Source organism: Pseudorasbora parva, chromosome 1 (genome assembly GCF_024679245.1).
Source record: "Pseudorasbora parva isolate DD20220531a chromosome 1, ASM2467924v1, whole genome shotgun sequence".
Lineage (NCBI taxonomy): Eukaryota > Metazoa > Chordata > Actinopteri > Cypriniformes > Gobionidae > Pseudorasbora > Pseudorasbora parva.
In genome coordinates, this window is record NC_090172.1 from 43,580,860 (window position 1) to 43,604,295 (window position 23,436).

At 38.5% G+C, this 23,436-nt stretch overlaps 1 protein-coding gene across 4 annotated transcripts in view; it reads left to right on the top strand.

Moving 5' to 3' along the window:
- Nucleotides 1-23,436, top strand: part of rnf111 (ring finger protein 111) — a 64,860-nt gene that overhangs the window by 18,409 nt on the left and 23,015 nt on the right. For all 4 annotated transcript variants that reach the window (XM_067441781.1, XM_067441800.1, XM_067441791.1 and 1 more), the window contains exons 2-3: nucleotides 1,066-2,051; nucleotides 8,986-9,112. In XM_067441781.1, coding sequence (XP_067297882.1) covers nucleotides 1,148-2,051; nucleotides 8,986-9,112 — 1,031 coding nt within the window. In that variant the 5' untranslated portion in view covers nucleotides 1,066-1,147. The remainder of the gene's footprint in view (nucleotides 1-1,065; nucleotides 2,052-8,985; nucleotides 9,113-23,436) is intronic.

Sequence of the window (23,436 nt, forward strand, 5' to 3'; positions counted from 1 at the left end):
TAGAGCAGATCTGGCAACCCAGATGACGAAACACTACTGACTTTGTGATTGGTAGATATGTGGAGGGCGTAGCTTCAGGCCCAAACACATGTCAACATCAACATCAGTTGATCAACAACAACTTTTAAATGACAATATCCTGGCTGGACTACTGTTGTCAGTGATATAAGTATTTAAAATGAACATGATTTCTTAATGTCTAGTGACATATTAGGGCCATTTTATGATTAATTGAAATACATTTGCTTACAGTTCCTTTAATTGATCATAAACGGCATTTGCTGTGAAAGTGAAAGCAAGCTGATAAAGCTGTTGCCGTCCTTTCCATTCATGTTCCATTCATGTCATAATGAATGTCTCATTGCTTTAACTAAATCATTTTTGTGATTATACACTGTATTTGTATATTTTATTTCTACATTTTGTATTTCTATTTCTAGCGCTTGATGTTTAGCGCTCGAGTGTTGATGGTGAGCGACTATTCAGTACATATTTTTGCATATTTTTTGGGATGAAAAGAGGAATAGACTACTTCAGTAGGATGTAGGAAGAAAGGACACAAATACTTGCTGAATAATATTCCTGATCATTATTGTATCATACTACTCATTTTGTTCATTTAGGGGAGTTGCAGTTTTTCTAGCCTATTTGTTTTTGTCCTCAGTCATATATTGGACACTATTTACTTCTTATGGGTATAACATTATGTTTTTTTAGGCTCTTTTATAAGCCAGAGTATCCTAATATGGATAATGTTTTGCATAGGCCCTGTTTTTAAAGGCCTATTCATTTTTTTTAAAGGCCATTGTAAAATTAGTTTTTGCTGTGCAAATAATCAGCATTACTGTAAATAACATCTGTGGTATTACTTATTAAGAAAAAACTCTGACATTCAACAGAGAGCTTAATTATTACTTAAATAAAGCTTGAATGATCAGGAGTGGTATCAGGTGATCATTATGACCAACAACAAAAAAAAAAAACTGTAAATGAACAATCTAATATTTTTGGTCTTTTTTGGGGGGACAATATTCTCATTCTGTGCATATTTTCTTTGTTTTCCAGTTGTAGGATTGCTGGATCTCCAATGGAACCTTAGGATTCAGCATATCGAGCCTTGGTGGCACTTCGTTGTGGGTTAGTCGCAATGAAGAGTGAGATTCCATCTGATGCACGACGTAAGCAGGAGCCCCTGAAGGGGCCTCTGGCTAACCCCGAACCCATGGAGACAGCTAAGAGCTTCCCTGCTGAGATGGAGGTGATTGGAAAGGCAGGAAGCGATTTCTCTTCTCCACTGTGTGCAGAGACCAGGCACCGGCCTTCACGAGATGCTGGAGTTCGCAGAGACTGTGACAGAGGCTTGTCGGGACGCAAAAAGCGCAAGAGCCAGCAGCCTGGGCCATCATATTGTTCCCTGAAGGAAGGGCCAGTAAGTGAGGCAGCCCTTACTCCGCCCCGCCACAGGCCCTTGCTGCTAGAGACACGTAGCGAGGACGAGCGGAACCCAGAGTCCTCATTAAGTGACTGTGCCTCTTCGCCCTCCTCCAGCCTTCGGTTTGGTGATTCGGACACTCTAAGCTCAGAGGAGGACGGCGGGCCGATGACAGTCAGACAGCAGCTTAAGGCTCCTGGTTCAGCCTCCACCAACAGTGCAGTGGGAGGCACAGGCACGGCTGTAGGCATGAGGCCACTGCTCGCCCGGACTCGTGCCAGCAGGTCGCATAAATGGGCGCGGCTTGAGCCAGAAAGCAATCATGTGAAACGTCCATGTCTCAGCTCACGCAGGCCGTTGCATAGGAAACGGTTTGTGAAGGGTGGGGCGGGAGGCGGGGCCCAGCGGACTCCAAAGCAGAAGGAGCGGTTATTGCTGCAGAGGAAAAAGCGAGAGGTGATCGCACGAAAGAAGTATGCCCTCTTGCACAGTACCAGCAGCTCCAGTGAGGAGCTGACCTCTGACTCCTCCTCCCCTTCCTCCACTGAGGCAGAGGATGAGCTGTACGTGGATGTTAGCAGCAGTAGCAGCCAAGCCAGCAATGCAGCTGTGGCCTCAGGTAAATCGCTTTTTATTATTTTACCTTATACCTAATGTCTTTACATACATTTGTTTTAAAGGAAGTTGTAGAAAGGACACACAGAGCTCACTGTTAGTTCATATTGTGATTGGTTTGGTTTGAATGAGAACAATTGCTTTTCTTCTTTTCCTGTTGAATCTGATTTTTTTTTGTATTGAATTAAAGAAACAACCTTTCGAACACCTTTAGGTAAATACTTTTCATATTTATGCAATTTACCAAAAACATCGATCCACCACAGGTGTTTGGCAGGTGACCAGGTAAAAGCTGCTTTTGTAATTGTGAAGTAAAACACTGCTAGAACACCATGTTGACCAATCAGCATCCATGACTGAACCCATATATATATATATATATATATATATATATATATATATATATATATATATATATATATATATATATATATAATATCTCTGCGTTTACTCTGATAACGGTCCACCACAAATATATACACTATATACACTACTAATATATACTTATTTTCCTCACTGTATGTATGTATGTATGTGTGTGTGTGTGTTTGTGTATATATATATATATATATATATATATATATATTAGGGCCGGGACTCGATTAAAAAAATTAATCTAATTAATTAGAGGCTTTGTAATTAATTAATCGAAATTAATCGCATTTTAATCGCATATAAATATTTTACCTGAGAACAATGAGAAGTAATTTTTCACATGTATTTTTAGTATACCATTGAATAATGACTGAATACATAAGCTTAATCAACAAAATATTGTTTATTTATTTCAGTCCAGCAGACCAGCGCAATGTTTGCCATTAAGTGTAGCAAAAGCATATTTGTGATATTTGAGGCTCGATGTACTGCGGTGATATGCAAATTCCTTGTTGTATAACTTGCACACAACCATGCTCTTGACGACGCTTCCATTCTTTCGTTTTTTAAAACAAAATTTCCAATCCACGGGGCCAAGCAAAGCGGTCTCATCAGCTTCTTCGTTCATGTTCACTCATGCCCTGCGTCTCAATCAGCTCCATAGTTCCCTAGTCAGGGCACTGATCAAGACATAAGTCAATGGGATGACTCCCTGATCAGTGCCCTGAGTACTGAACTAGGGAGCTGATTGAGACGCACCCAAGGTTTGTTGTTGTCTTGACTCCGGAGCGCTAGTTGGTGTTCCAGTATAATCGGTCCGTCGAAACTGATTCATTGAAAAACGTTCCGCGGTGCAAAAATAAATGCGGTTAAATTTTAATTTTTTTTGCGTAATTAATTAACGCGTTAAAGTCACGTAATTAATTAATCTTAATTAACGCGTTAAAGTCCCGCCCCTAATATATATATATATATACTGTATCTCACATGCTGTATGTTTGTATATGTAGGCTATGCGGCTATGTTGTTTTTTGTTTTATTTTTCTCTTACAAAAGCTTTTTTTTTTTTAGATAAATACTCTTCTTGAACTTTCTATTCATCAAAGAATCCTAAAAAAATGTTTTAAACAACTGTTTCAACATTGATAATTGTCATAAATGTTTCTTGAGCAGTAAATAATCATATTAGAATAATTTCTGAAAGATCATTCATGTGACACTGAAGACTGGAGTAATGGTGCTGAAAATTCAGCTTTGTATCACAGGAATAAATGACATTTTAAAATATATTCAAATAGAAAACAGTTATTTTATTTTAATACTATTTCACAACATTACAGCTTTTTTGCATTTGTACAATGGGGAAATATAACCACATTCTAAAAACATTTAAAATGTTCTTATCCTAGAAATACTGCTGTCTGTTTACAAGGCTAGTTGTGTTTTATAGTTATTCTAAAGCCATGGGTCTTTTGGTCATCACTGTGCCTATTTTAATGTAAGTATTATGGTAACTTCTGTTTTTGAGAGATGGCTACAGAGGGTAAAATGGAAAAGTGCATCAACAAGCTGTTCCGTGCGCGTTACATGCCGCAGAATGTTTGAGTTTCCTGTTGAGCAATAGCAAGTTCTCACCCAGCACTCTGCCACTGCTCTCTCTAGCATATCAAGAAAGATTAGCTAAACTTGCACATTCCTCTCTCATAGCGATCTAAACCACTCGATTGAACACGCACATCATACCCATAAAACCACTAAAATGTGTGAAATATCTGCAGCTAAGAATACATCAGAGGAGGACATGCCATAATAACTAGTTATAACTAGTCTCTCTCTCTCTCTCTCTCTCTCTCTCTCTCTCTCTCTCTCTCTCTCTCTCTCTCTCTCTCTCTCTCTCTCTCTCTCTCTCTCTCTCTCTCTCTCTCTCTCTATTTTTATAAAATGTATTCTAATGAGTTATGAATCATTAATTTAACACGCTGATTCATTGTGTATTGAAACAAGTGAAGTATTTATGTCATTTAAGTCATTGAATCCATTGTCTATAAAAGCTTTTCTTTGACTAAGAAAGAAGTTTTCAGCTCTGAAACGTACAGGATATTCTTATATCACTATGACCTTTTATATATCAAAAGTAGGCATGTGCCGATATCAATTTTTCATGTTGCAATAATGCAATGCACCAAAAATATATACAGCTCTGGAAAAAATTAAGAGACCACTTAAAGGGGTACTTCAGTGCTGGGAAGAGGAATCTGTATTTAAACTGGGTCATCAATGCAGTAGAAATGTGAAATTATTTTTGAATTTGGTGTCTTCTAGACTGAGAAAAGACAGAAAATGTATTTTTGTCCCATGGGGATGAAAAACTACAATTCCCAGAATGCTTCGCTGTCCTGAGAGGCCATTCCCAAAGCCACCAACTTGATTACTGTGACTGAGTTAGAGAAGACACTACAATTAAAAACTGAACGTGTCTGTTCAATATAATGAGTGAGTCACCGCGCGAGTATCACAGCACTGAGCACTGACTGCAGGAGTGATGAGAGCTGAGGTAATCGCGACTACACTCGCGGCATAAATTCACAACGAGTTTAGTTCAGTCTGGCGCGTTTCAGTTCATGCCTTTACAAGCTTAACTTTCATAGAAATGAATTTGAGAAGTTAAAAGACTTACATTGCTCACCATAGCTCCGTTTAAATGATCCTGTAGCTGCAAGCTGAGCTCTCCCTGCAAGCTGAGTGTAATCTCCATCCCCCATGCGCGGGTTCAAAACGTGCGGAAATGGCTCCCTCTGCTGGCTGTAGTCTTTAGCCTCTGGGCAAACATTCCTCCTATGATGCAAGAATAGTCAATTTGCATCATAGGAGGAATTTTTCCAGAAATAAAATGCATAAATCTCTCCTCTCAGGGAGATATGATGGGGGAAAGCACAATAATTTGAATATACTCCAGGGATTCTACTGATACAAAGCCATATGCTAATCGCTGAAGTAACCCTTTAACATCGAGAAATCAATGTTAAGTGGTCTCTACATTTTTTTCAGAGCTGTAAAAGTACAATTTTCAAACAGATTAATGTGCAAACGAATTAGGCTATAAAGAACAACAGGTAACAAATTACTATAAGGTCTCATTATTTAAAGCCACAATTATTAATATGGGATTTCAGATACAAACTTATTCTATTTTACTTCTACAATAAGCAAAATAATTACGACAAAAATTTAAAAATATAGAGAGGGCAGTGTCAGAATGAGCAGTCCAGCAAGACACGCTACCCATAGCAACATGTTATGGAAACAACATTTCAGACTGAAAGATACCTAAAAGATAAATGGGAATTTTCCGACTTTTGAATACTTTGTTACTGTTTTGTACACGTTGTTATACTAATTATTCAAATTCTGTTTTATTGGCCCCAATATTATTGATTATTGTTAAGAGGACACAATGCGGCAAAAACTCCTACACAATATTAATAGTTAGATTAAGTTGTGTACATGTCTGGAATGCTCTCTGATAATACGACTAAGATAGGCATACTCCACTTGTCATAATTCGATTTGCATTTACTTCGATTATGACTTTAACCAGATTAAGGTAATTAGAAATCGCTGTTTACATGGTAGCTTCTTAATCAGAGTATTGTCTTAATCAGGTTAATATCGGAGTATGTTGTCCATGTAAACTTAGTCACTGACAAGCTGAGCATAAAAAATAATTGCAGCTTTAGAAATTTTCAAAATCACACAAAGCCAAATCGCGCTAAGCACGGTTTCGGGTTAACTGCGATTAATCATGCAGCCCTTATTGTAACTGTGAATGGCAGTGCACGTTTGAACACGTCATGTATGGCTGCATGTTTACTGCTGTAAGTTAAAGTTATGTTTGGTGATCATTTCTTGTGGGCAGCGTGGGGAACAGGGTAAGAGCTGAGGTGCTAAGCAGCAGCACTCAGTGGGAGAGCCGACCTTAACAACACACCCTAGAGAATGATGATGATTCTCCCGAGCCAAGAGCTTCTGCCTCAGTGCACAAACATGCCTAACACAGATAGTACAGCACAACAACCTCACAATGCCCAAGTAGAGTTGTTTTAACATATTCTATTCAGTATATTGTGTGATCAACGCACATACTAACTAGTGCCACAATGCTCATGAGAGAAGCAAAAGTTTGATTCTGACTCGTGTTAAGGAAAAGTTAAAATAAATAGAATTTAAAGAAAATGATGGTGGACTGCTGATGTAACGACCCTAAATTAAGTCATTTTTTTATATTTTACTTGAAACTGTGGGGATGTCATCCCTACTGTAATAATTCAAATCAATGTTTTTCACATTTGTCTTGCATCCATTTCTGGATGTAATTGTCTGTAAAAATGGAGCTTGGGTGGAAGTTGTTTGTCAGTCGCATATACCAGCTATGCTTGTGAGCTTTATTTTGAACACACCCTGGGCCTCTTGACACCAAATCCAGGCAGAGTTCGAGTTAAAGAAGGAATGAGAAGTTGAAATTGAGGAGGAGAGCCAATCAGAAGAGAGATAAATGATTGTACTACAAAAGTCGGTGCCGCACACTGCAAAGCACATCTCTGACTGACCTACATTTAGTTTCCCCGGCGCACACATAAGCACGCCTGCCTGAAGCGTTGGTTGGCTCCACTGCTGCACCAAACCATCAGCAATTAAACAGCTGTAGCTACTGAGGCTGATATTGCTTCTGCTCTAGATTAATGAGTGGGCTAGTGTAGCTTTCAGAAGACTTGGGGAGCTCAGATAACTATACGAAAGTACAGATCAAAGTGCAATATGACCATCAAGGTTTTTAATGGTAGTGTCATTAAAAACCTGTGGGGATTTTGTTAGCTATTCAAAATATGCTAAATGTATTTTGGTAATACTTCAAAAATAAACATTTTACCAAAGAAGCTCTTCACTGATTCAAGTTCTGAATATAAGTTATATAAAAGTTCTGTTTTTGTGAAATCATTATATGTGCGGTTTGATGAATTTCAGTAACCACAAATGGCAAGCAATAATATATGGGCATTACTTTATGCTTTGGTAATATGTAGATTTTTGTTTTTTGGGAGAGGGTGGACCAAAAATGACTGTAAACGGACAACAAAGGTTAGACAGGCTGTGTGCCTTGTACAAAATTAATTAACCACTTATCTGATTTAAATCAGTGGTTCTAAATCCGGGGGGCCTGACCCACTAGACTAGAGGACCTCAGCAAACTTTCAAGGTGCCTCAAGATGGCTTAAAATGTTTAAAATTCTTCTCAAATGTTGGATTTCTAGACGATAAAAAGTCATGTAAATTAATGATATCTTAAAATGCTATGGGAATTTCCATCCATCCATTTTCCAAACTGCTTCTCCTATATAGATTTGTTTAGCCATGGAAATTTTATGAATACATTTTCAAGCCAAGCTCAAAAATCTTTCATCAGCATTCGGCAAAGAATTGTGAGTAAAACATTTTTAAAAATCATTAATCCTTAAAATTAAGGGGCCCAGGGGCCTATTGCACAAAACTAGGATATGAGGTTAAGCCAGGATATATTTGTGAGCTTGTCAACTGTATGCAAAATTTAGTACACCGTTGTCATGTAAACGTACCCTGAAGGCACACTCGCACCAAGAACAATAACGAAAGATAACTGTATATTAGCAGATAAATTGAGCCAGGATCACCAAGATATCCCGGCTTGATCCCTTATCCTAGTTTTGTGCAATAGGCCCCTGGAGTCAAAAAGTTTGAGAACCACTGCTTTAATCATAATGACTTGATTAATATTCATATGAAAAAGTGTATTCTTTATTATTGATGTTTTCAAACACTCTATTATTAGTTTTGACATTCTGTTTGGTGGTATTACCATAGTAACTTCATGCCAAACAGTGAATCAGATTTAGTATGTGGCAGTAGGTAGTTTGCTTTGATTGAATCAAATTGTTTAGTTTATTTTAATTTTAAATTAAGCAATTTGAATTACCATTGTGCATGAAATGTGCTATATAAAGAAACTTGCCTTGGCTAGATGCAAATAAAATGGGTAGTTTAATGATTTCTCAGTTAAATCTTTTCATCTTCCTGTATCAGTGTACATAATTGTGCTCTGAATCATGTGTATTTGCTCTGTATAAGTAGATTTCAGTAGACTGGGTAAACCCAGCCTGATCTGCCAGCGATTTGATTTGCCCTGCAACTCAGTCTGGAAACCTGTACATTCATTTCTACTGCTTCTATTACACTCGTGCAGGAACCAATCACAGACTGGCTTATCCACCTGGCATACTGATGGATAGAGAAGCTCACGCTTCTTATGGTCTGATTGTTTGAAGGACGATCCAATTGCATACAGAGTCATTTGAATAATGCTCGTTTATCACTCCTCTTGTGCAGTAGAAAATACAGAGCAGAGTAAGCATACTCCCCAGACCACTGTTCAAACTTAAGTTGAGATTGGTCTGGTGATAGTCATACAAATATTTCAGTGCACTATTTCTTGAATGTTACCATTTAATGAGCTTTTCCATGTTATCCATTAGGTGTCCTGGATGAGGACGTGGTTGTGATCGAATCGACTCCTGCACCTGCAGTGCCTGCCAGCGAGGAGATCAACGTCACCTCCACGGACAGTGAAGTGGAGATTGTAACTGTTGGAGATGCCTTCAGGTGAGATTTCTCATCAATATGTCTTTGTAGCTGGATTTGAGCAAGTATTGTAATATTTTCAGAGAACAGCTGTTAAACTTCGAATGAAGCAGATATAAATATCTTCTTCATATGCCTTTATATGAAACTCATCTGAGCCGCACTGTGAGGTTCATGGCTGTTTACAGTTCTCTGAAATCCTCAGTGAGGAGTTGTTGGTACCCTGTATAGATTAGAGGGCACATCTGGGTTTAGACACGAAGCTGGCATTCTCCAGTGTTATGAAGGCATTCCACTGAGCTTCCAGCTGTTCTTGTGTGCTTTGAGGATGATCCCCATATCAAAGAGAACACCGTTTCTCCCTTTCCTTTTTTGTGCGCCAAAATCATTCAAGGTTTCCCCTATATGATAATATATAATAAACGATATATATATATATATATATATATATATATATATATATATATATATATATATATATATATATATATATATATATATATATATATATATATATATATATATATATGTATATGTGTGTATATGTGTATATATATATGTATATATATATATATATATATGCACGCACACATTAAATTACATTATATTGTCATATGACATCCAGGATGTCCTGTTTTTGTGAAAAGAGTTTAGTACACTGTCTCTGCTTGAGTACTTTTCTCTGAACTCTATTGAGGTGCCAGAAAAGCAGAGACTTTGCATGTAGATTCAATTTTCAGCTTGCTGCGTGGCGTATCCATTTAATAAACTCTAAAGCCTCCAGTATTTTGACTTTGTTGGCCCAAACTATGTCAGACGGAGTTCTCAGCAGGCCTTCCCTTTGAAATCTGATAGAAGCTCTTAACTCAATCACAGCTGATACGGTTTTGTCTTAGCTACGCCTCCTCTTCCCATTGCTTGATTTGGTTTTGATGTCCCACATCACTCCTAATTGTTATTGAGGCGTCTGTTCCCGAGCTGAGAATCATTGCTTGATTCTATTGCTTTTTTTAACAGCTGCTAGAAATGGTGCCGGTCGCCACCACACGCCTGCCAGCAAAGTCATTCAGTCAAGCCCATCAAATACAGAACTTTTAGCTTTGTGAGTGTTTTGATCATTGGTAGTGTTTTCTTTTTCAGGACCTGAATTATTGAGATGTTAGAGTTGGATGAGTAATTCCTCAGGCTGTTTATTCACTGGTGCATGTTTGCATGTTTTATCCCATAGTCTTCACTAAAGCCCATAAACCTCTGTGAAAGCATGAATGACTGACAGCAAACACAAGTTTTCACAGTCAAGTCAAGCCTGAAGGGATGTCAATTTAACATGCACACAAAGATAAGTAATTTTATGGTTGCCAGCTGTAAAGTTATAATGTGTGTTGGCCTTTTTAGTGGCAGTTCATGATGTGCTAGTCATTGAAAAGCAGGTGGGCCTGTCAGGGATTTGCTAGCTATGTTCAAAATAACTTAATACTATAGAGTGCAACAGCTCTTGCCAACTTTTTCCAGGGCCTTTGGTCAGGAATGTTTTTTCCCAAAGGAATTTTTAAATCTCATAGTTATAAGGTGCTAGTTCACACAAACTATGTTTTTTAATTTTTAATGTGCTACTTTTCAAATGTTTTTCTATGTAAACGCACTAGAAGGATGTGTATGACCATTGTGCTCGCATCTCGCAACTTTTGCAGTGTGTCGTGCATGTCACAGTATTTTAAAAACTTAAAGGTCCACTATGCAACTTTCCATCCACTAGAGGGCGCCTATTCTAAACTAATGCGTAGTTTGATGAAGCCAAGTTTGAGCACAGTATCTTGAGACATGTGGTCTTCACCTCACAGCCGGTGGAAAATAGGACTCGGGCAGAAATCATGTTGATGGATGCGGTTACTAACGTTACTGTAGTGTAAAGCAGAGCAGGACCGAGTGTTGTGGAGTTGAGCACGGCCGCTGGAGTGACTGTTAAACAAACACACGGCTCGCGAGCACCGGGCCTTTTATTATGACGGGATGGGACACAGTCGCCGGGCGCCCGCATTTCCGCTTTTTCAGTCACGATTATAAGGTAAAGCAGCTCTGTTTATCATATTAGATACATTTAAGTGTGTTTAAAATTGTTATGATGTTACTCGGTGCGTTCGTTCGGCGCTGCTTTGACATGTTCACACTGCTAAGAGAAAAGCACTTCTGCCAAATAAAACTGAGGGTAACGCAGATATGACGCGATTGACAGGCGACTCCCTCAAACGCTATGCTGAGATGGTCCGAGTTAAAATAGCAATTTTCTCACAATTTACAAATAGTTGGAAACATTTGGGATATTGTAAGTACTCAACTGAACAAAATATATAACACTGGCCTAGTGGTTTTTGGATATTTTACTGCAAAAATACTACATAGTGCACATTTAAGTAAAAAACTCAAGCTTAAGTTAAAATAATTTAAACTTCAAAAAAACGATTCTCTAGATTGTGCGCTTTTTTCTGTTCTACTGACCTGCACCTCGCGTTTTTAACAGCAAATACGCTTTCTGTGAGAACCAGACTTAAGTCATCATGTGTTCTATTTCCCATACTATGTTTTTTTTTAAATAATATTTTGCAATCTTAAGTAAACAATATTTTATCTAATAAAATATATACCCACTATTAAGACATTAATCAAACAAGCACATCTTTTTGCAATTGGAATTAGACAATGGCTGCCTCAGAAATTGCTTATTTGCTGAGTAGGTACTTCATGCTTTGACCATTAAAAAGCTGTTTTCTATTTAGTACAAATGTGTGTATTATGAATGCCATCTGGACGTACTAAATCCACCATGTTGGCATTCCCATTTGACCTATAATGTGAGTTGCTTTGCTTCCCACCATATACAGATCCTCTCACGTGGCTTTATGGGATAGTAAATTATCCTTAGTATGTGCATTTTAGAATCTCAATGAAGTTGTAGGTCATCTGGTAGTCCTACCAGTATTTCAAGATTTCTAAGTAATAAAAATGAAAAATTTATCATATAATGTATTATGTTAGATGCACAATAGTCATAAATGACCCAAATGACAAACAAAATCCACAAATCTTGATTATTTTGTCCATTACTAAATTCTATTACATTTAAACTTTTAAAACAACCTTTATGGACTTTTTTTCCAGACCTGGAAAGGTGAGTGTGGTGCACAGCCTTACCCAGTCATCACAAAACTGAAATAATAATATTAATATATTTTTCGAAATTAGATAGCCAACTAGGCTAAGTCTAACAATGTATTATCTATTTTTAATAACATCAACACTTATGACCAAAATGTAACTTAAGATAAAATTGCCTATAAGTAGAGAGCTCGGAAGTAATAAAGGAATAAAGTAAACAGTCAGAAATTAAAGTACAAAGAAACAATTGACAAAAGAAAAATAAATATGCCTGACATAACGCACACGACACCTTTATCTTCCTGAATAATTCATTTAGATTTATTTTTTTGTCAGACCTTTTCATTTTTGCGATTATTTTGCAGTAAAATTACGATTATGCAGGATTGTAAAATATATTCTGTCGATTTTGCATTTTATTTATCGATTGTGGAACTGCAGAAAACTGGACGGACTGATCTGGGTACTTTTCACCTGCTATAAATTTAGACATACTACTCTTTTCACAAGCTGTTTTTAGTAGGGAGTTGGCATATTCAGACACAGTAAATATTCTATTCTGAACATAGCCAAAGTGTAAGATTCATGTGCCTCCCTTTGGTTATGTCACATGTCAGAGATGCCAATGCTCACTCTGTCCCTACAGGTGAAGAGGGCTGTGTGTGATTTTCATGCCCCGCCTGCCGGCCATGTGCTTGTGTTTGGATGTTGAAGCACATCCTGCCGGAGAACCTTGAGAAAGTCTGACTCGTCTGTCTTGGTATTATGTTGGCCAGATTTTTTTTCTTTTTCCTTTTTCTTGCACATTTTTTTGCACAGTAAGATCAGCTCGCTCATTTATTTTCCTAAAGGTCATGAGGACCGTTATCTCTGATCAAACAGCGGCTCTGGAATGCAGCTGAAATCATGTGGTCCTGCCATTATATGGCTTTAGTGTGGAGAGTGAGGATGGGAGAGACAGATAGTGTGCAGGAATGTGGGCTTGTGTGTTTGTGACTGAATGCTGATCTGCTGGCTGTGTATCTGCTGTGGACTGCGCTGTGGTTTGGATTGAACTTCAGCGAAGGGGGAGGAGAAGCTTTACGGCTCAGGAAAACATCACGTGGCCAAGGTCAGAGGAAAATGGGGGTCTTTTGGGAGTGCACGTTTCAGCAGGGTGAATATGTGTAGTTTGCATTCACAGTTATCCAGAGAAATACAGGTGCTTGGTTTTTGAGATATAGTTTATTGTAGGGCTGGGCGATATGGAGCAAAAAATATATCTCAATATATTTTGCTATATCTCGATATACGATATATATCTCTATCTTTACAAGAAAAATAACCCCCCAAAAACTACAGCAAAAGCAAATATGCCAAATACCACAAATTCTTTTTTTTTTATTGAAGTGCAAAGAGGTCAGTTCATGAAGGAACAAAGTGCTTTTGTGACATAAAAAAACCTCCCTGATTACATAAATAATAATAATTTAACTGTAAAATAAAATAAATAATAGGCCTACAATACATATAGCTATCCTTTCATTCATTTCATGCTTTTCAAAAGACGAATCAAAACCCTTTTTTAAACTTAAACAGTAAGCATTTTGCAGAAAGATGGGGGCATGACTGAGATATTAATAAACAGATTTTGTCATAACACTACTTCCTGAATTTGTACCAAAATTCAAACAGTAGATGTCACGCTCTTTACTAAAGCGTGACTGAGCGCCTCATCATGCGGATCATGTAGGCTACATGAGTCGATTTTCACTTCTTTTCCAGTTACAGAACGAAATATGAATGTCAGAAGGTAGGCTATAATATGATGGCTAAAGTACAACTTACAGAAGAGCACTGTGTCTCATAGGACACCCGGGATGTCTTGTATATCCCTCTTGGTTAAAACATGAATAGACCTATTCATCATAATCCTGTGATAAAGCTGACAAAATAAAAATAACGATATTGCAATCATTTTTAAATGTTTTTAAATAATATGCAATCATTAGTTAGAAACAAATCATAAACTGACATGATTGCGACTGCGAGTGCGTCTCGCACGTGTCAATCACCTTACTGTGGGTGAAACTTGCGATTTGAACTATGATGAACATTAATATTTCTTTATGAGTTTTTGCAAGCAGTTGTGTTAGAACGAAATTCATGGTCTCTTAATTGAGTATTGAACAACGCGCACGCTTGTCAACTTGATAAATAATCCTCACCTGGTTGCGAAAGCCGGCGCGTTCAATGAGACAACCCGCGAGGGGAGGGGGAACAAAAGCAACGAGGAGGGAGGCGCGCGAGTGGGGGGCGAGCACAGCACAGAGAAGGCAAAACAAGCAAAGTGACGGAATCAGAATTAAATATAAACAATATATCGATATATATGATATGTCAAAATCCATATCGAGTTTTAAAAATATCTCTATATATTTTAAATATCGAGATATCGCCCACCCCTAGTTTAATGCAAAATATCAAATGCATAATCATTTAGAGTTTTTATTTTAAGTTTTTTATTTACATTAAATTATTTTTAAAATATGGCATATTTACATACATATGGCTCTGATTGTGCTATGGGACTGCTGATTATACTGATCAGTGACAAATAAATTAGACTGGGATGGATACATAGTATATTATTATATTAGAACTTTCTAATATATTATATTTTTATTATACATTTACATTATATTAATATGTAATCAAATAAAAGTAAACACTAAATCAATTTAGTGTTTAAAGGTCCCGTTCTTCGCGTGTTTTCGAAGCTTTGATTATGTTTACAGTGTGCAATATAACATGAGTTCATGTTTCGCGTGTAAAAAAACACAGTATTTTCCACACAATTTACTTATCTGTACAGCGCTGTTTCCTCTGTCCTAAAAAACGGCCTGATGATTTCCTTGTTCTATGAAGTCCCTCCTTCAGAAACACGTAATGAGTTCTGATTGTGCCAACGCTTCCTGTGTTGTGATTGGACAGCAGCTTTGCGCACGTTGCCCGAAAAAGGCCCCGCCTCTTACCATAACGGGGAGATGCAAGCGCTGAATGAATGCTCTTCTCCACGTGGGAGAGCAACAAGACCACGCCCCCTATTTTGTGTGTTCTTGTGGGCGGAGGGTTAGTCAACAAACGGTTCTAGTGACGTCATTACATCCCTGCACTTCCTGCTGTAGTCCAAACCGGCCGTTCGCTGTAGGCTTTGAAAGGGAACTTCTGTTAAATAAAATATCTTGCTTGGCATTGAACTCCGAGCTTTATAATTTTACAGGTATTTTTTTATGCTCTAACAGCAACATTACACACTAACTAAAGTTTGAAAGATGGAATCGCGAAGAACGGGACCTTTAAAAGTATTGATTTTTAAAAATGTATTTAAACAAAATAGTACAGAATTGTAATATTTGGCATCTATTAGGAATGATTAGATTTGTAGGGGTTGCTCATAAAGGCGTTATACTCAAACATCTGGATGGATCTAGATGATCTAGTCAAACTTACAAAACGAGTAGTCGGTTGGTGGGCGACTAGACTAGATCCATCTCTGGAAACAAATGTTTGTATAAGGTTCAGCTATGACTTCAGAGATCTTCAGATAGTCTTAGGGTGCGTCTTAATCGGCTCCCTAGTTCAGTAGTCAGGGCACTGATCAGGGTGTCAGCCCATTGATTTATGTCCTGATCAGTGCCCTGACTACTAAACTAGGGAGCTGATTGATACGCAGGCTTAGTGTAGGGCAGTGGTTCCCAAACATTTAGTAGCACACACTCCTTTCTAATGTTTAATACCTGTCAAGCACCCCCACCACAGTATTTCGGTTAAACATCGCATTTTTAATAGCGATAACTAAATACAATAATACTCTGACATGTGAAGTTTACCTAAGTTAGGTATGTAAAAATAAAAGAGACATTCTCTCATTCTCTCTCGCGCCCCCGGTGGTCAGTCTGCGCACGCCAGTTTGGGAACCGCTGGTGTAGGCAACAGGCTTCATTTGCCTTTCTAGTATTTTTCTCTCTCCCTTACCCTTTTTTTTCCTACTCACCCATGTGCCTCTTTTTTGCTCTCCCTCTTGTTCTATTTTCCTCTCCTCTAGTCTAAACTCATGCCTATGGAAAGCATTTCCAAGAACTGGATGTGTGTGTTATGTAGAGAGAGTGGTCTCATTTAATCTTTCCCATCTCCCCGAGGTGCCTGGACTTGCAGCAGAATGCTGAGTGTGTTTCTTAGCTGGAGGAGGGGCTCTGGGTGTCTAAGGTCAGCTGGATGAGCAATGATGCTCTTCCACTCAAAGATCCTTTGTTTATAGTACATATGGAGACTGGCGAGGGGAAGTATGAGTGGAAGACATTCTATAGATAGGCAGACTATTAATTCCGGGGTTGGGATTAGTGGAGCTCCCAATGTGCACAAGCAGCTGTGGCTATTTGTATGTTTGCATAATGTATTTTAATAGGAAATTTGTGTTTGCATTTTAATTGTTGTTCTTGTTGTCATCGTCAACTTGCCTGAAAATGTTTCTGTGGCCCTGGAAAGCGAGATGCCATCCGACGGTTGTGCATGGTCACTTGCTTGGTTGGTTAGCTGCTCCAATGACTTTCACCCCCTCCCCCATCTTATCACGGCAGAAGCTTGCAAAACTCGGCAGACGTCTTCCCACACACACAGGCATCCTGAGGCATTTGACACATTTTGCATGGACTTCTGTTCTGACATTTTGCATAAAGAAATGGCTGGCCGACTATTAAGAAAGCCCCATGAAGAAATGTCAAGGCTCCCTTTCAAATTCTGCACAGGGCCCCTCATCTGACCTTTACGCCACCTTCAGGAACCTAGTGTTGATTCCGCTCACTATAAGCTAGTGTAAGACGTACAGGAAGAATAATTCCAACAGTACGTTTGCAAACATTGTACTGTGAAGTGTGCACAGATCTCAAAATTCCTCAAATTCCAAATTAATCCTACCTCCGCTCCCTGCTGGGTACCACCCTATCATTTTACAATGCCCGTCTCAACCATACACTCAAAATGCCACGCTGGTGTAATTTACAAAATAATCCCAGACCTGCTTTTGGGTAATTAGAGGCAGGTCTCAGGTGATTTTTTTTCTGGCTCTGTCTGTGATCCTGCCAATTAAAGAGCAGTGTCACACACAGCCTCTGGTATTCCCCAGTAACCATGCCTGATTTAACACACTCAAAGCTTCCTCAAGAACTTGGGGCCTTGGGTATTTTAGGCATGATTTTATTTTATTCGTTTATTTTATTTTTTCAATTCTTTTCCCCTTTTTCTTTTCTTTTTGAACAATCAATGCATGCTTGTGGAAATGAGGCATTTAGAGAGACTGAATCTTCGGACGAGTCATTTTTGAGTGCAATGTATTTTATGTGAAAATGAAACGAACTGTAAAAGGCGGCTGCTGTTTGTTTGCAACTGTCTGTCCACAACTCTGCATAGCCTCATGAAACTGGTTGATGACGTGTGATGTCTGCACGAGCAGGGTGTGTAGAGGTATGCAAATCTGTGTATGCAAAAAAAAGAAAGAAGTATGGACCTTTTGTTATTGCATTTGGACTGAATTAAAGGGTTACTTCAATGATGGGTCATTAATGTAGTAGAAATGTGAAATTATTTTTGAATTTGGTGCCTTCTCAACTGAGAAGAGATTTTTGTCTTGGGGATGAAAGACAACAACTCCCAGAATGCACTTGCTTCGCTGCCCTACAAGGCCACTCCCAATGCCACCGCTACTGGATTACTGGATCACTTGCCTTCATTTTCATAAAATCAGTTCAGTTAGAGAACAGACACTACAATTAAAAACTGAACGTGTCTTTAATATAATGTGTGTGAGCCAAGCGAGTGTCACAGCTAGGGTTGGGAACCGAGAACCGGTTCTTTTGCAGAACCGATACTGATTTTTGAAAAATACCGGAACCGCGCGAAATTCCTGAGTGTCGGTTCCGAAAACGGTTCTGGAGCAATGTGTGTGCGAAGCGCTGGGAGCATAGCCGCGAGCCGCACTCCCGCTCTCTCTCTCTCTCTCTCTCTCTCTCTCTCTCTCTCTCTCTCACGCGCGCACACACACACACACACACACACACACACACACACACACACTGTCTTAGCGCTGCCGCCTCCCTTCCCCTCACGTCAATTTTTTAAAATCCCCCACAGCGCGAGTCCCGCAAACGCGGCGCCGAGGAGCTTGTTTGTAATCCGAGGACCATGGCTCATTAGTTTCGAAATGGTTTGGGTACAAGGTGATCGCGTTGAAAATAAAAGCATTTGTCCAGCGTTATGAGCTCATTTGAAACATTGCCGCGGCTCATTTAAGAAAATAACAACTCTGAAGAGACGCCGCTTTATTTCGAGGTAAGTTAGTGCTAACAATAATAGAGAAAGACGATCAACACCTTATGTGTTTCCACTGAAATGTAGATATTATATTTCCAAATGTAAGCCCATCTTATGCGGAATGACGCTTCATACGGTCGTCTGCTCTGGCTCTAACCTCGAGTGTTTTAGCCTGTTTACTTTTTGCAAACCTTGTGAGCGCGCAAACGCTGCGACCTCGCCCCAAATGTTTTTATTGGTTTATTAAATACAAACAGGAGAGTTATGAAAAATTGAGTGCGAGGGATATGTTCACTTCACACAAAAAGATTTTATAATGAGACGGCTAACTGTAGTAGCGTTTAGTCCACTGTCTATAATAGCCTAAGTTAATTTAGAGATCACTTGTTTTTTTTAACCGACAACTTTGATCAGTTAACGTTGATACGGTCAACCATGGGTCAAACGGTCATCGGTTAACATCCCTAAAACAGAGAGAGAAAATGTAATAAGACAATTTCAGAGGTGTAAATTTGAACATGTTTATTTTAATTTCCATAAATTCCATTTGGCTCGATTAATCCTGTAATATATGTATAGTACAGGACTTTTTTTTTTGACATTGCCAACCTGTAAATTCATTTAAGAGCAAGTAATAAACACAAAAAAGGATTGTTTAAAGTTGCATATTGTGCCTTTTTCCTTTACCACTATTTGTTTAATAATTTTAATGGAACCGGAATCGGAACCGGAATCGTTAGGCGGAATCGGAACCGGAACCGGAAAATTTCTCACGATTCCCAACCCTAGTCACAGCACAAACGCAGCAAGAGTCAGATTACATTCATCACTAGAGCTGAGGTAAGCGCGGCTGCGGCAGTCATTCACAGCGCTGGTTCAGTCTGGCACGTTAACTTTCATAGGAATTCATTTGAAACTTTGAAACACTCACTTTGCTCCGCCAATCTGTTTACATGAATCCCTGCAGCAATGATTTCCCAAAATTCAGAATTTTTTCCAGAAATAAAATACATAAATCTCTCTTCTAAGGGGAATATGATGGGCAAAGCACAATCATTAGAATATACTCCCGGGTTTCTTCTGATACAAAGCCGTATGCTAATCGCTGAAGTAACCCTTTAATGAAGCTGAAATTTTGTGTTAAGTGTTTATAGTAATGTAGAATTTGATATTTGTTTGTTTTATTTGTCCTCCGAGTATAAATATTCTAGAGGATGCCTTAGGATGTTTTCTGTATTAGTTTTTGCTCTGAATACTGATGTTGGGAACATAACGTTTAATTTGATCTGCTCCCCTAAGGCCCTGTCCACACGAACACCGGTATTTTCAAAACCGCAGCTTTTTCTACGCGGTTTGGCTGTTCGTCCACACGCAAACGCTGTATCCGGATACTAAAACCGGACTTTTTTGAAAACTCCGGCCAGGGTGAAGATTTTTAGAAACTCCGGTTACAGCGTTGTCGTGTAGATGGTGAAACCGGAGATTTCGGCTTTTTAAATTTAAGTGCGCCGTTCTCTCCTTTGTTTGATATCAGATTTTCCACATCTCCTTTTGATTTACGTGAGTCGAGTCTATGCGGTGGACTCCACTAACAGCGCTTATCACATGTATATCCTACAGATACATGTTCAGTTATTTCATTGTATTGCAGAACAAAAGCGCCAGAATGCAATAATACAAAATAGTAAAGCAAGTGTGTGAAGCTATTACAGTCCACTTCGGCCCTGTACCTGTGTATATACAGTTACCTGTCACTGAGTCCAAAGCAAAGGAACTTGTAGGAAGTGTTTCACTTGAGCCCATGGCATCCCTCAGTCAGTGCAATGTGCATCGGTGCAATGAATGGGACCCATGTGGAAATCAGGCAGCCAATCATAGCGTAGTTTTGCGTTCTCATGTGGACAGAATTTTTTTTAAAACCGTGCTTGTGTGGACGCGATTGTTTTTTAAAACGGAGGAGGAAAAACTCCGGTAATAAAAATACCCGTGTACGTGTGGACTAGGCCTAAATGTTTTCCAATCAATAAATAGACAGGCACATTTGCACACCTGCCACCAGAACACCAGTAAATGCGTTTACAAGCAGAAGAAAATTGGGGTAATGGGCTAAATCTATGTCTGCTGAATTGATTTAGCTTAAACTGCTCATATCCTTAACCTTATATAAAAACCACTCTTATGTGACCTACATATTGACAGTTTATTAAGCATAATCAATGTAAGATTGTGCAAGTAAATGCACTGGCTGAGGCGTTCTCAAGGAAACTGAATATTCTGGAGTCACTCCCCTTGTCTCAAGAGAAACCCTCAGCCCTCCAAGCCTGTTGGTAATCATTTTGTTTTGATGTTTTAATGATGCAATCTGTGGTTAACGGGCTCACCAGTGTTGGGTTGGGAGGCGGGGGGCTTCCCTACTCTCCAGACACAGGGGCTTGGGGCTGCTAAATCCCAGCCTGGAGAACAACTCAATTCCCAGGCACACACTGCTTTACGGCAGCCAGGGCCACTGTGCCCCTCCTATGGAATCAAATCCTCACAGAGGGGTAGAATTCCAAGAGTGATTACAGAATTCCAGAATTACTTATTTTGGAATTTTGGAAAACTGCCATGTCTAAACTCTACAAGTGTATATCAGTCAGAAACACTGCTAAACATATATATTTTTTAAATGTAATGTTATATACTGCATCACTAGAGCTGCACAATTAATCGTTTAAAACATGGGTCTTCAGCCCGGGGTCTGCAGGGGGTCCACCAATTAATGTTTTATCACAAATAATGATTTGATTAAAAAATTTTATACCACATGGAGAGACAACATTAAATTCAAATGCAAACCTAAATAAGCACCCTAAAACAAAAGCAAAGCACCCTCCGTTGATACTGTAATAGTATAATATTATTGGAGAAACAGATTTGGCAAACCTTTGCGTTTGATTTTGCGTTCTGGAGAAGGTAAAACCTTCCTATTCATAGTGGGTTTTCCAGCGGTGAGAAATGTAGCTAATCATAGACATGCTTGATGCTATCTGGAACGCAATAGCCAATCAGAGGTGTTTAAGATAGAATCCACTCACCGCTCAAAACCAGGGTCCCCGCGGAGTCTTAAAAAGTCTTAAAAGTATTAAATTTCAAAATCAAAATATAAGGCCTTAAAAAGTCTTAAATTCGCGGAAGCATTGCGTTCTAGGTCTTAAATAATGTTTAACAGGTCTTAATTTTCCTACGTGCATGTAACGCTACCTCATTGAAATGCTCTCGCCTCCCGCAGCACGCGCGCACGTGTGTGTGTGTGTGTGTGTGTGTTTGTTCTGTGGTGTTTGTAGTTCTTTCTTTCGCTAGACCAATAGTAGGGAGGTTAAGCCCAAAAAATAGGCCTTTGACTTCAAGTCATGATGCAAAGGTCCCCTTTGGTATGGAAGTACCTTAGGGTCATACAAATAAATTTATCCTAAGACACAAGTGAGATCACAATTTTTATCAAAAATAAACAGGTTTTTTAAAAAATGGCCGACAATGTGCCGAAAATACTCTAGAGCCCATATCTTTGCTTCTGTTATCGCTATAATGACAAATTTGGTGTCAAAGTGTACATTTTTGGGGTCGGGGAATCCAATAAAATTGGTTTCAGGTTTAAAAAAACAAAATATTTCCCCATACTATGACAACTGGGGGTAAAAATGCACATTTCACATAAAAAATGATGTCATCAGAGTGACTTTTTAATTATATTTTCCTTCAAAAATTTTAATTTTGTATTTAAGCAGTGCAGCTACTTCTGTACATTACATTTGTCCTAAGTAGCATGAGATTTCGACCAGTCAGGAGTAGCCTATAGCAGATCAGTTCCTGCAACAACACATCCCATCTGCACCAGGAGCTGTGACAGCTGTTAAAGGTCAGAGGTGACAGGTTAACACTTTGAGGTTCGAATGACTTTCTTATTAAATAGAAACATGTTTTTAATGTTAGATAACTAATAACTAGCTAGCTAGTAACTAGTTAGCTTCATCATAACTGTATTAATTTTTATTGAAGCAAGCACATAGCCTACTAGTCCAGGCGTTTTAGAAAAAAAAAGTGAACAAAATGCAACAGAATCAAACTCAACTGATTTTGTATCCTCAATATGTCCTGAGTAAGAAAGAAAAAAAAAAGCCCAGAAGAATCCCATTAGGGGAAATTTCAGAAAAAGACCCAAATATAACATATTCATACGTCTATTCATTATTTTTCTCACATGAATAGGGTAAAACGTTTAACCTTTAGATATCGCCATGAAAATTATTGAATTGATTACTTATATCAAGACAAACAAAAAATGTATTACAAGTTTTTTTGTTTTGTTAAAATGGACAAACGGTGTATAATCTAATTACAGATGTGCTAATTTGAATAAATACCACAACAGATCTAAACATTGCGTACAGTGTTTTTAAAACATTCAGAGATTCAGTCAGTCATGGAGGGGTCTTGAATCAGCCTGAAGGGGTTAATATTTGCTATAACAACTGCCTCGCTATACATTATCCCTTACTTGAGATTAATGACTTGAATTAAATAGCCTACATGGCTGTGTAATTCCTACAACAATCCATGTATCCATATCTTAAGACAGCTAACAAGTTATTTGGTGCTGATTGCCGTGTTAGCTATCTAATGAAACTATTCTCTAATCCTAAACTTGACATAATTTCACCAAAAATAGTTTTAAAACAGCTCAACACACACCCAGATGTTCCCAATAAATTGTAGTTGATCACCAGGTATGATTTATTAATGAATAATCAAATGTATCTCATCCGAAAGTTGACAGTTGAGTGGACCTTGAATTAATGACTGAC